At 49.3% G+C, this 12,671-nt stretch overlaps 1 protein-coding gene across 1 annotated transcript; it reads left to right on the forward strand.

The window, feature by feature from the left end:
• The first annotated feature begins 4,669 nt into the window (after positions 1 to 4,669).
• Positions 4,670 to 11,546, forward strand: ING5 (inhibitor of growth family member 5). The gene is made up of 5 exons (XM_021679004.1): positions 4,670 to 4,729; positions 6,902 to 6,973; positions 9,491 to 9,657; positions 11,105 to 11,216; positions 11,380 to 11,546. Exons 1-5 carry the CDS (start codon positions 4,693 to 4,695, stop codon positions 11,475 to 11,477), a joined length of 486 nt encoding a protein of 161 aa, XP_021534679.1. The 5' UTR covers positions 4,670 to 4,692; the 3' UTR covers positions 11,478 to 11,546.
• Positions 11,547 to 12,671: the final 1,125 nt, after the last annotated feature.

Raw genomic sequence — 12,671 nt, forward strand, 5'->3', positions numbered from 1 at the left:
TTCTAAGCCACTGGATTTTGGTTGGGTTTCTTTATATTATACTAGCTTAGCCTTCCCCTAAAGCACTGCTCAGTTAGTGGACATTTTGATTGTCATAATTTGGGTGGTGCTAACTGTATCTAGTGAGTAGAAGCCAGGGATGTTGTTAAGCATCCTACAAGGCACAGGACAACCCTACTGCCCCCCCCACCCCCGCCCCAGGAAAGAGTTTCCTGGCCCAAAATATCAACAGTCCTGAGGTTGAGAAACCCTGCCTTTTTTTTTTTTTTTTAAGATTTTATTTATTTATTTATTTGGTAGAGCACGAGCCAGGTAAGGGTCAGAGGGAGAAGCAGGCTCCCTGCACATGGGGCTCGATCCCAGGACCCCAGGATCATGACCTGAGCTGAAGGCAGACACTTACCTGACTGAGCCACCCAGCCGCCCCAGAAACCCTGCTCTTAACATTGCAATAAAAGGAATCCTTTCTGGTCATTTCTAGAACAGGGTCTTCCTAAGAGAATTCATCAGTTTCCTTATGTGAATGAAAGAAGACAAACTGCTATCTGGAAGAAGTTATTCTCAATATCTGATATATGAAGGGCCATTAGCCTTTTTTTTTTTTTTTTTTTAAGATTTTATTTGTCAGAAGAGAGAGGGAGTGCATACCAGTGCACAAGCAGGGGGAGCTTAAGCAGACTCCCCGCTGAGCAGGGAGCCCGATGCAGGGCTCGATCCCAGGACCCTGGGATCATGACCCAAGCCCAAGGCAGACGCTTAACTGACTGAGCCACCCAGGCGCCCCTTAACTTTTTTTTAATTTAAATTAGCCAACATATAGTGATCATTAGTTTTAGATGTAGTGTTCAATGATTCATCAGTTGTGTATAACACCCAGTGCTTACCACATCACGTGCCCTCAATACCCATCACCCAGTTACCCCATCCCCCACACCCCTCCCTTCTGCAACCCTCAGTTTGTTTCCCAGAGTCACGAGTCTCTCATGGTTTGTCTCCCTCTCTGATTTCTAATGTTTTTTTTTAGATGAAGGCATGAAGATCAGTTTTCTCATAGATAATGGGTAAAGGACATAAAATGATAGAATTGCAAATAGCCAGTGGATATGGAAAAATATGTTTAGCCTCACTTAAAATCAAAGAAATACAAATCAAAACACAGGTTGGTTTTTTGGTTATTTCTTTTTTCTATCAAGTTAGTAAAGATAAAAAGCCTGACAAAATCTAGGGTTGACAAAGTGTAAAAACATACTTAGTGGAGTGTCAGTTGGTATAATTTTTTCCTTGGGCAATTCATTTAAAAGTATCAGCTCTTAGAACATGCAATGCTTCTTGAGCTGGCAATTCCATTTTTATTTTTTATTTTTTGAGAGGGAGAGGAGCAGGGAGGGGCAGAGGGAGAGAGAATCTTAAGCACGCACCACACCCAGCCTGATGTGGGGCTTGATCTCACCCACGACCCTGAGATCCAGACCTGAGCTGAAATCAGGAGTCCAATGCTTAACCAACTGAGCGACCCAGGCACCCCCCGCAATTCCATTTTTTTTTTAAGGTTTTATTTATTTATTTATTTGAAAGAGAGAGGGAATGAGCTGTGGGGAGGGGCAGAGGGAGAGAGAGAGAGAGAGCGAAGCAGACTCCCCGCTGAGGAAGGAGCCTGACACAGGGCCCAATCCCAGGATCTGGAGATCATGACCCAAGCCAAAGGCAGATGCTTAACTGACTGAGCCACCCAGGTGCCCCAGCAATTCCACTTCTAAGAATTTATCCCAAAGAACTAATAGGACAAGGTGTAAATTAGAGATGGCCTCAACCCTTCCTACTCCTCCCATTGAGAGGTGGGTCTAATTCCCCTCCCCTCAAATCTGGTTGTCCCCAACAACTTGTTTGACCAATAAAATGTAATGAGATGTCGACTACCCAGGAGTGTTCCCAAGTATCGCAGCTTCTACCGAGGCCTCCTGAAACTCTCTGGAAACCCTGCAGGGCCATGAACAGAGTACCACTACCTGGGACTGCTGTGCAGGAGAGGTCCCATGTAGGCATCCTGATCCATAATGCCAATTAAATGCTACCTTCCAGCCACCCCAGTGACCTCTATAGTATTACATAGAACAGAAGAATCACCTGGCTGAGCCCTGCTGAAATGTGTGACTCAAAAATTCTGAGTGACAATAAAATGGTTCTTTTAAGCAATTGTTTTCAGGTAGCTTATTATGCAGCAATAAATAACTGGAACACACAGATAAGTACAGCCATATGAATAAATGTTCACCAGGGCATTATCTGTGCTAATGAAAATTGGAAACAATCAAAACACTGTACATCTATTGTTAAGGTATGGCACACCAATGCAATGAAATATATCTAGTAAACAGAATGAAGTAGAATTGAGTAAAACATGGTCAGATGTTTGTGAAGAGTATTAAGTTAAAAATGTAAATAGTAGAAAAGTGGATAGTATGATTCACATAAGAAAACCAAGAGCCCAGTTTAAAAAGTGGGCAAAAGTTATGGGGCGCCAGGGTGGCTCAGTTGGTTCAGCATCTGATTCTTGGTTTCAGCTTGGGTTGTGATCTCAGGATCTGGCCCTACATTGGGCTCCACACTCAGTGGGGAGTCTGCTTCCCCTCTGCCCACCCCCCACTTTCTCTCTCTCTCTAAATAAAAATAACCTTTTTAAAAAAGTTAAAAAAATAAAAAATGGGCAAAAGTTATGAACAGACACCTCACCCAAGAAGATGTACAGATAGCAAGTATACTTGTAAGAAGGTGCTCATTAGGGAATTGCAAATAGAACAATGAAATGTCTTTACCCACCTATCAGAATGGTCAAAATCCAGAACACTGACAACACCAAATGCTAGTGAGGATGTGCAGCAACATGAACTCTTTTTTTTTTTTTTTAAAGACTTTATTTATTTGACACAGAGAGAGTGAGAGAGAGAGAGCACAAGCAGGGGGAGTGGCAGGCAGGCAGAGGGAGAAGCAGGCTCTCTGCTGAGCAAGGAGCCCGATGTGGGACTCGATCCCAGAATCCTGGGATCATGACCTGAGCTGAAGGCAGCCGCTTAACCGACTGAGCCACCCAGGCGCCCAGCAACATGAACTCTTTATTCTTTGCTGGTAGAAATGCAAAATCATGCGGCCATTTTGTAAGCCAGTTTGGTGGTTTCCTACAAACCTAGACAATCTTACACTTCTTTGTATTTAACCAAAGGAATTAAAAACATGTCCACACAAAAACCCGTATACAAATGATTACAGCAGCTTTATTCATAATTGGCAAAACTTGGAAACAACCACGAAGTCCTTCAATAGGTGAATGGGTAAACTGTGGTCCATCCAGACAATGAACTATTACTCAGCGTTAAGAAGAAATGAGCTATCAAGCCACAAAAAAGCATGGAGGAAACTTAAATGCATTTTACTTAGTGAAAGAAGCCAGTCTGAAAAGTCTGCATACACTGTGTGATTCCAACTCTACCACATTCCGGAAAAGGGAAAATGCAGTAAAAAGATCAGTGTTTGTCAGGGGTGTGGGGAGTGGGGAGAGGGATAAAAAGTGGAGCACAGGATTTGGGGGGCAGAGAAACTATTCTGTATATTGTAATGTTGAATACATGTTATTATACACTTATCAAAACCTATAGAATGTACAACACAGAGTGAGCCCTAATGTAAACTATGGACTTTAATAATAATGTATCAATATTATTTCATCAGTTATAATAAATGTACCACTAGTGCAAGGTGTTTGTAATGGGGCTGTGTGTGTGTGTGTGTGTGTGTGTGTGCGCGCGCGCGCGCACGTGTTTAGGGGTATACAGGAACTCCACTTCTCAGTTTTTTCGTAAACTTAAAACTACTCTAAAAAATAAAGTCTGTTTAGTTAAAAAAAAAAAAAACCCAACGTAGCCCCGAAGGTCGGTGGTGTGCAATTACGTACCTGTGCATATGTGCACTTTCCCAAGCAGTGAAGGAGGCCAGAAAGGATGCACCCAAACTGCTAACATTCAGATTCAAAGGTGAACAAGGGTCACAGATCTGTATCCTGAGGAGGTGGGGAAACTGTAAGTTCCTGTGTAGTTTGAATTTTCTCAGTGAACGTAAAATTGGCAAAAGCAGTGCTTCCATTTGTTAGACTAGGGCAGGTTTAGGGGAGAGCTCACGAGAGGGACTGTATGTTTAAACACCCATCTTTAATAACGACACTGCTACTCCACTGGTCAGGGTGTGTTAAGCAGCGGGAGGAAGGCCTTGAAGCTCAGGGGCGCAGGCCCTTCTCCCGAGCCCCGCGCTCCACCTGCACGTGCGTCGCCGGCCGCCCCGCTGGGCGCTGGGGACTCCGCGCGCGCTCGCGGGACCGCGCTCGTCACACCCGCCCGCACCTGCTCCCGCCAGAGCAGCTGCCGGGGAGGGGGGCGGGAGCCCGGGCCCCGGCCACGCGGGCAGGGACGTGCATACAGGATATGCGGGGCCCTCAACCCCGCCCCCGAGCCCGGACCCCGCTCCCGCGCGACGCCGCGCGCAGCCCTCCGACCGGAAGCCGGGGGGCATGTCCAGACGGCGCCCCGCCCCACCTGGGGGACCAATCAGCGCCCGAGGTTCATTAATAGTGAACGCGCCGGCCCCGCCTCCGCCCCTCGCGGCCCCGCCCGCCCGCGCAGACCTAGAGCGCGGCCGCGGACGAAGATGGCGACCGCCATGTACTTGGAGCACTACCTGGACAGTAAGCGCCCCTCGCGGCCCTCGGGCCCGGCGCCCGCGCAGGGTCTCCCCACACGGGCCCACCCCGCGGGCACCAGGCGCCGCGCGCGGACCCCGAGGGCTCGTGGGGGTGGCAAGGGCGGTCCGGCAGCGGCGGGGGCGGCGGGGGCGCGCGCCGGGCGGGGCGGGGCCGCAAGGAGGTGCGCGCGGGGGGCGCGGCGCGGGGTCCCACCGTCACGGCCGCGCCAATTCCAGGTGCGTCACGGAGGGGCGGGGGCTGGTGGGCACGGGGCGGGGCTTGCGTGCCACGGCCCCGCCCTCTCCGGCTAGGCCCCGCCCTCGGCCCTGGCCTCAGCGGCCGCCCCGCCCTCCCCGCCCTCGGCCCCTCCCGGGCAAGGCCCACCTCACGGCCCCGCTCCGCCCCTCACAGCCCCGCTCCTCTGGCTTGGCACCGCCCCCCCGCCTTAGGCCCCGCCCTGGCCCCGCCCCCACCGCGCAGTCAGGCTCCTATGTTCGAGCCCCAACCTCCTCGGACGCTGGGCTGGTCCTGGGGGGCTCCGGGTCCGGGATGTGGGGGGGACTCCGGCCGGGGTTCTGTGCCTGCTCGTGCGGTGACCTGGGAGTTGGGGGAGCCAGTACTGGCGGGGAGAGTCTCCTAGGGTGCCTGTCCTTCCGCGTGGCGTTGGTGGGAGGGGACTGGCAGGGCTGGTTCAGGTGTTGAGGGCAGTGATGGTCACCACGGAAAGACGTCTGGGAGACTCTTCCTGCAGGCATCCTTCTGCCTACATGTAGCTCAGGTTGGGGCGTCCTGAGAACTTCTGAGCAGGTGGGAGAATGCAGGCCGTGGAGGCCAAGTAGCTTGTCAAGGTCATGCACTCCACAGCGGAGAGCCCACGTTTGAACGCTGCTGATCTGGCTCTGGCTGCGGACGGCCTTGGGGGGGGGGGGGGGGGGGGGGCTGGGCTGGGTGCTCTGGAGCTCTCTATTGCAGTGGGAATATACACGGGCATTGGTACCTGCAGCTGCTGACGGTGGGGAGTGAGCCCCTGCCCTGGGGGAGATGGTGGGGTTCAGCCTGAGCCATGGGGGGGTCCCGGTGAGAGAGCACTGAGGAGGGGAGGCCCTTTCCTGCCCTGTCTTTACTGCGCTGACCTGTCTGCTGGGGAGCACTGTGGCTTGCCCTTCTTGTCCTGGTACCTGCCCAGTGGGCCCTATGAAGACACTTTGAGGATTGTGAGTTCCATCGTGCACGGGGCACCTGTGTGCAGGCTCAGAATGGAGGTGCCTGCTTGAGTTTTGAACACCTGCTGTGTGCTAAGCCTCGGTCCTCATTTTCCTGGAACTTACTTTCAAATGGGGTAAATGGACTTTTTAAAAGTTCACAGCAGATTAAGGGGCATGAAGGAGCCCAGCAGGCTGTGAGAGACCTGGGGTGGCACTGTCCTGCAGAACCCAGGATAGGACAGAACAGGGAGGTCCTTGGGGAGGCTGTGGTGAGCCTGGAGGCTGGGGAGGGCATGTGTGCCATTCTCTGGGTGAGCTGGGCAGCTGTAAGCTTGCAGACAGGCTGGATGGCTGGCCTGGAGTAGGAGCACGGCAGTGCAGTGGGGAAAGCAGTGTGGGCTGGGGTCTTCGACCTGTGCTGGCCAGCATGGTCTGTGTAATTTGAAATGAATGAAACTTGAGCAAAGGAAAAGTTCAGTCCCTCAGTCGTAGTAGCCCCATTTCAGGTGCTCAGCAGCCCCGTGGCCAATGGCTGTTGTATTGTATAGCTCAGACCATGTCTCCTTGCATGAAGTCTACCACACAGCACTGGCCGGCACCACCCCATGAACTGGGTATCAGAGTAAAGAGACCCCAGGGCTTTGGTCTTACCCACTGTGGGGGGTTACTGAGAGGGGAGGACTGGCTGGGGGTGTGGGATGGAAGAGTCACAAGGGCCAGGATGGAAGAGTCACAAGGGCCACCTTCCCGGCCTCTGCTTGCAGCTGGAGGGTAAGTCCTCCTCTAACTTTTCCAGCTTCCAACACCATCTGAAGCCTGTCTCCCCCAAAGACTTACCTTAATCCTTCTGTTCCTCAAATCCTAACAGAAACAGAAAATGAAGGGAGCTTATTCTTTGTAGACTTTAGGTGTAAAGTCTGGAAGGCAGGTTTTATCCTGCTACTGAGAAGTACACGTCTCTATGTTTCAGGCATTGAGAACCTTCCGTGTGAGCTTCAGAGGAACTTCCAGCTCATGCGAGAGCTGGACCAGAGGACAGAAGGTAGGTCCGGGCTCTTTAGTACAGCCCGAGGTGGGCTCTGACAGGTGGGGAGAGGTGGCCCCGTCTTACGGACAATGCTGACACTTTAAAATTCGACTTAGTTTTTTGGGTTCTAGCACAGCTTCCTGTAGCATCTTTACAACCATCGTGCATTCCCCGTTACCTTTCCTTTCCTTTAAAAGGTTTTCTGGTTTCAAACTGTGTATAGGTGGTTTAAACAGATAGCACTTTGCGGTCTTCTGGTATTTAGCTCCTTGTTTCTAAACATCATGTTTTTCCTTCTGTTTCTTACTGTATTTCCCTTTTGCTTTGGACTTTATTCTGTTATTGTGGAATATGAAGGTTTGCTTCCCCCCTCCCCCCGCTGTCTCCTGGTGTCTGGGCTTAGAATCTGAGTCTCCCGTAGACCTGGGATGGCGTTTCCTTCAGGACTCCTGTGGAGGTGGTTTGCAGCTGGGCCACATCACATGCTATGCTTACGAGACCTTTTTGGAATAACTTTTTCTTAGAGCTCATAATTGCCTTGTTTTCCATGTTCCATACACGTTGCACGTTTTCATTGTGTCTGCTGCCCCAGGTGATCTGTCAGTCCTAAGTTTGCCCTGCACATTCAGACCTTTCCCCTGGAGCCTCCTGTCCTGTGGGTCTTGTCTGGGCTGGCTGTTTCCAGGCCTGCGGCACAGGCACTGCCTCTGCTCATCTTTGGGGCAGGACCCTGATTCCTGTGTTGTAAACATCCTTTCTCTTGATCCCTTGTTGTAGTGGAGCCTTTCCTCCAGTAGTTTCCTGAAAAAACGGTACATGGGAAGGTAGATTTCTTAATGCCATATGTCTGAAAACATGCTTGTTCTGGTCTCATAGTTGATGAACAGTTTGGCTGGGTATAGAATTCCAGCTTGACAATCATTTTCCCTCAGCATGTGGAAGGCACTGCTGCTTTGTCTCCCAGCATCCCTGTGGCCCTTGAGAGATCTGATTCCTCATCCTGTATACCTGTGGTCTTCTTTTTTAATTTAATTTAATTTTATTTTATTTATTTATTTGACAGAGATACAGCAAGAGAGGGAACACAAGCAGGCGGAGTGGGAGAGGGAGAAGCAGGCTTCCCACTGAGCAGGGAGCCCGATGCGGGGCTTGATCCCAGGACCCTGAGATCATGACCTGAGCCGAGGGCAGACGCTTAATGACTGAGCCAGCCAGGCGCCCGTATACCTGTGGTCTTCTTGCCTTTCCTGTTAGGCAGCCTCTGGACTGCTGTCTTTGTCCCTGAGGTTTTATGTTTTGTGGCGATGTGCTTGGGTGTGGGTGATTTTTCATTCATTGTGCCTGCCACAGGTTTTGTAAGATCAGAATAGCTGTGGTTTTTCACTGAGCTACAGTCTCCTGACTAGCAGATACAGAGAGTTCTGTTATTATGAAATACAGCATTTACATTCAGGAATAAGCACAAGTGTTTGTAAATTGCCCAACAAACAGCACCTTGCAAACCTCTCCCTAGATGGAGAAGTGGGGCCTCGGGCGCCTGGGGCCCTGTGTAAGCCTGCTGAGCCCATGAGGTGGGGGACTGGGGGCCCAGGGGGCAGCTGGGGGCCCAGGCTCCTCCCTTTTACGTGGGAAGGGACCAGCTGCTGAGAAGTGGTGCATCTGAAGGGGCTCCCACCCTCAGTTTCCCCTACAACAAGTTTTCTCACCTCCTTAAACCAAAGAGTTCACAGTTGTATGTGTCCGTCTTTAATATCAGTGGGATCTCACAGTACGTTGTCCTTTGTGTCTCGCTTTTCTGGCTCACTGCCACTTTCTGTGGGATTAACTCATGTTGCTGTGTGTAATAGTTGTTGTGCCGTTTTGGTTGCTGTGTGAATGGACCACAGCTTATTGGTCTGTTTTATTGTGGATTGCACATTTGGCTCGTTTCCTGTTGTCTCCATTTATGAATGTTGTCCCGTATGTATCCTAAATCTAGGGTGTGTGTACTGAGGACTAGTATGCCAGGTTGTAGCTAAGGTGAGCTCATAACTTGCTATTCCAGCAGGGACTGTGGGGAGTCAGAGAGGTCGGCATGCGTACTTTCTGGGAGGGCGCTTAAAAACACTGTCACGTCCTGGGTGTGCTGTCCTAGCTGTGGTGTCCCCACGGCCCCTGGTGCTGGCCTGTTTGCCGAAGGCCGTGCCCGCCGTGCTCCCACCAGCGGTGCCTCCGTGTTGAGTCAGCCACTTCTTTGCTGCAACTTGGCTTTGTTCTTTGTTTTGTTATTTTTTTAAGATTTTATTATTTGACAGAGGGAGAGAGAGAGAGGGAACACAAGCAGGGGGAGTGGCAGAGGGAGAAGCAGGCTTCCCGCGGAGCAGGGAGCCCAGTGCGGGGCTCGATCCTAGGACCCTGGGATCATGACCTGAGCCGAAGGCAGACGCCTAACGACTGAGCCACCCAGGCGCCCCGCAACTTGGCATTGTTCAGCTTTACTTGTTATCAGGGAATCTCTTGCAGGGACTAGCTTTTCCCCCATTTCTCTGTCAGATAAGAAGGCAGAGATCGACATCCTGGCTGCAGAGTATATATCCACAGTGAAGACACTTTCTCCAGACCAGCGTGTGGAGCACCTGCAGAAGATCCAGAGTGCCTACAGCAAGTGTAAGGAGTACAGTGATGACAAGGTGCAGCTGGCCATGCAGACCTATGAGATGGTGAGGAGGTGGGGGGCTGGGGGCCCCGGGGGCAGCTGGGGGCCCAGGCTCCTCCCTTTTACGTGGGAAGGGACCAGCTGCTGAGAAGTGGTGCATCTGAAGTGGGGTCAGATTTTGACAGAGAGATGCTTCTAGACAAGGCATGCGTTGGGGTGTCCTTCCTCAGGGGCCGTCCTGCAGTCTGGTTTCCATGCCCTTTGTGCTTGTATATTTGGACACTTTATTTGTTCTTAGTTTTTATATATTTCTTTAATGCTTATTTTGTCAGCTCTAGGTAAAGTCCTAGAATTTGTTGTGTCCAGTTTTCTCTCAAGTAGGTCTTGTGTGGGGCTCACGGTGGCACAGAGCCATTGTCCCATGATGCACATCAGGTTGTGTAGTGACGGAAGCTCTGTCGTCCTCACACACTGTCACCTAACTCCGTTCCCTGCCTCCCCCAATAAAAAACAATTTTTTAAAAACCTGAATTAAGCTGTATTCGAGAAAGAATACTCTAAAAGGAGAACGTAATGCTTATATTTGGGGTTTTGATGCCCTAAAGTGCTGAATCTTTTTTTTTTTTTTTTTAAGATTTATTTACTTGAGAGAGAGAGAGAGATTGAGAGCGCCAGAGAGCGTGCATGTATATGGGGGATGGGGTTGTGGGGGAGGGAAAATCTCAAGCAGACTCCTTTCTGAGCCTGACACGGGGTTTGATCTTAAGACCCTGAGATCATGACCTGAGGCGAAATCAGGAGTTGGATGCTTAACCCACGTGCCCCTCCGAAGTGCTGAATCTTTACAGTAAGGAGCCTGCTTTTTAAAAGTTAGGTTTGATCAGTTGTCAAAGACAGTCAGATTCTCTCTGATGCGTAACAGAGTTTGAGATTATAGTTTGTTTCCAGACAAGGATGGATAGAGAAGTCCTCCTTTTGGACAGTGACACATGGTGTGGGTTAATGGGTTGACTGTTGTGAGTCCGCTGGGTGAGGGGCTGAGTGTGCCGTCTCTCTGGGGGCCTCCTCCGTTGGGGCAGTGTGGTCACTGTCTCATCCCCATGCTTTGACCCCACTGCCTTCTCTTCTTTCTTCCATCTTGTCCTGACTACAGCGTTAGAAGCCTTTTCTCTGAGAACCTGTACGTTCTTCAGATTTTTAAACTAGGGTTAAATTAGGGTTTAGTATTATATGTCCTCGTCCCCATTCCATTGCATTTCACAGCCCCATTTCTCCTTTGTGCCTGCCGTCGTGGTTTTCCTGAGTAGGGTTTCTTCTGTTAAGGTTTCAAAACGTGGGGACAAAGACCCTTCATAAACTGAGATAGTGGACCTTGTTTTAGGAGCTTTCTTAATTGAAAACTCAATTAAAGGGCAAGAAAGTACTTCCTGGTTGATTTCCAGTGTGTTTGTGATTCTTGAGGTGTTTTGCTTTCATTTTTAAATAAGACTCGTGAGCATCCTTCTCTGTAGGTGGATAAACACATTCGAAGGCTCGATGCAGACCTGGCACGCTTCGAAGCAGATCTGAAGGACAAGATGGAGGGCAGTGACTTTGAAAGCTCTGGAGGACGAGGGTTAAAAAGCAAGTCTGTTAATTTTTCTTTATTTTGTTACTGTTTTCTGTGGAGTTTTGAAGAATTTTGGTGATAAATATGTGAGGAACATTATGGTAAATATATTTGAGTAACTCGTGTCCTGCTTCAGTGAATTCTGTGAAGATAATTGGGGTGTTTATTGTCTTTCAGAAGGTCGAGGTCAGAAAGAAAAAAGAGGCTCCCGGGGTCGTGGCAGGAGGACCTCAGAGGAAGACACTCCAAAGAAAAAGAAGCACAAAGGAGGGTGAGAGGCTCTTTTCCTTGTCTCTTTCTCCCCAAAGGTTACTTAGCATCAGTATTTCCTTAGCATCTAGAAACACCAATGGCAGCTAACAGCGAGGAAGTGCTTCCTGCATGCCCGCGGTGGGTGTAGTTCTGCATGCTTTCCGTGTGCAGTCTCCAGCTCTGCTGTGCTCGGCAGCCCGACGGGGTTCCCAGGGAGCGGGACCGGCCCTAGGTTTTACAGCTCCTGTGTGGGAGAGCTGGGTGTGCACTGGGCAGTCTGACTCCACAACCCATGCTCTTAGCCACTGTGTGTCCTGCCTCTTGAATGACACTATATTTATTGACAGTTCAGGCTAAGCCACGCTTTAGCAGCTAAATATATAGCTGTTCATTGTTTTATGTATAAATATATATTTTGGATATATTTGTTATTAAGTTGCATGACTGCATTTATTAAATATATGTATCATTTACCTTGAACTTCAGAATATTTCATTTAAAGCTTTCTCCCACCTGCTTCCCTCATCCCCCAAGCTACTGTGTTGCTTCACAGAAGTGATTTTTAGAGTACAGTGAAAACAGTAAAGTGCCCAGTGGCGTCCGTGGACATGGTTTTGACAGTTAGGGGGAGATCTCAGAGTCAGTTCTTGACCAAAAAAAGGGAGAAATTTTGGTTTTTAAACCTGGTGTTTAAACTTTTAAGAAAAACGCCAAATACCATCTTGCAGTATACACATGCAGAACAAACATGTAGTTTAATGAATTACTCTCAGGCACATCCTTCTCTGTCACTGAGTGCTATCAGAAGCACTTTCATGTACCTGTCAAAACCATAACCGCCTTCCTCTGCCCCAGGTAAACACGACCCAGACGTATGTGGTGTTTATTTCCATTCTTTATAGTGTTGTCCCCAACATGTGCATTCCTGGACGCTATAGTTTAATCTTGCTCATTTTTTTCTTAACCTTCAAAGTTAATTTTATTAAGAAATAATTTACATACAATAAAATGTACTTATTTTAAGTTTACTGTTGAATGCTGTATTCAGTTTCTTTAAAGTTATGGAACTATTCAGCCTTTCTATTTCTTCTTGAGTCAGTTTTGGTAATCTGTGTCTTTCAAGGAATTGGTTGTTTCATGTAAGTTGTCAGATTTATTCACATCAAATTGCTCATAATACATGATCATCTTTCTGTTGTAGGATCTGTACTGATGAT

The sequence above is a fragment of the Neomonachus schauinslandi genome, chromosome 3, assembly GCF_002201575.2.
Source record: "Neomonachus schauinslandi chromosome 3, ASM220157v2, whole genome shotgun sequence".
Lineage (NCBI taxonomy): Eukaryota > Metazoa > Chordata > Mammalia > Carnivora > Phocidae > Neomonachus > Neomonachus schauinslandi.

What these genes read in the sequence shown, in the direction of transcription:
- ING5 (XM_021679004.1), top strand. Translation starts at nt 4,693, where the DNA reads ATGGCGACCGCCATGTACTTGGAGCACTACCTGGACA. An exon ending in GCTGGACCAGAGGACAGAAG is followed by an intron (nt 6,974 to 9,490) that starts GTAGGTCCGGGC and finishes TTTCTCTGTCAG; the next exon opens with ATAAGAAGGCAGAGATCGAC. An exon ending in CCATGCAGACCTATGAGATG is followed by an intron (nt 9,658 to 11,104) that starts GTGAGGAGGTGG and finishes CCTTCTCTGTAG; the next exon opens with GTGGATAAACACATTCGAAG.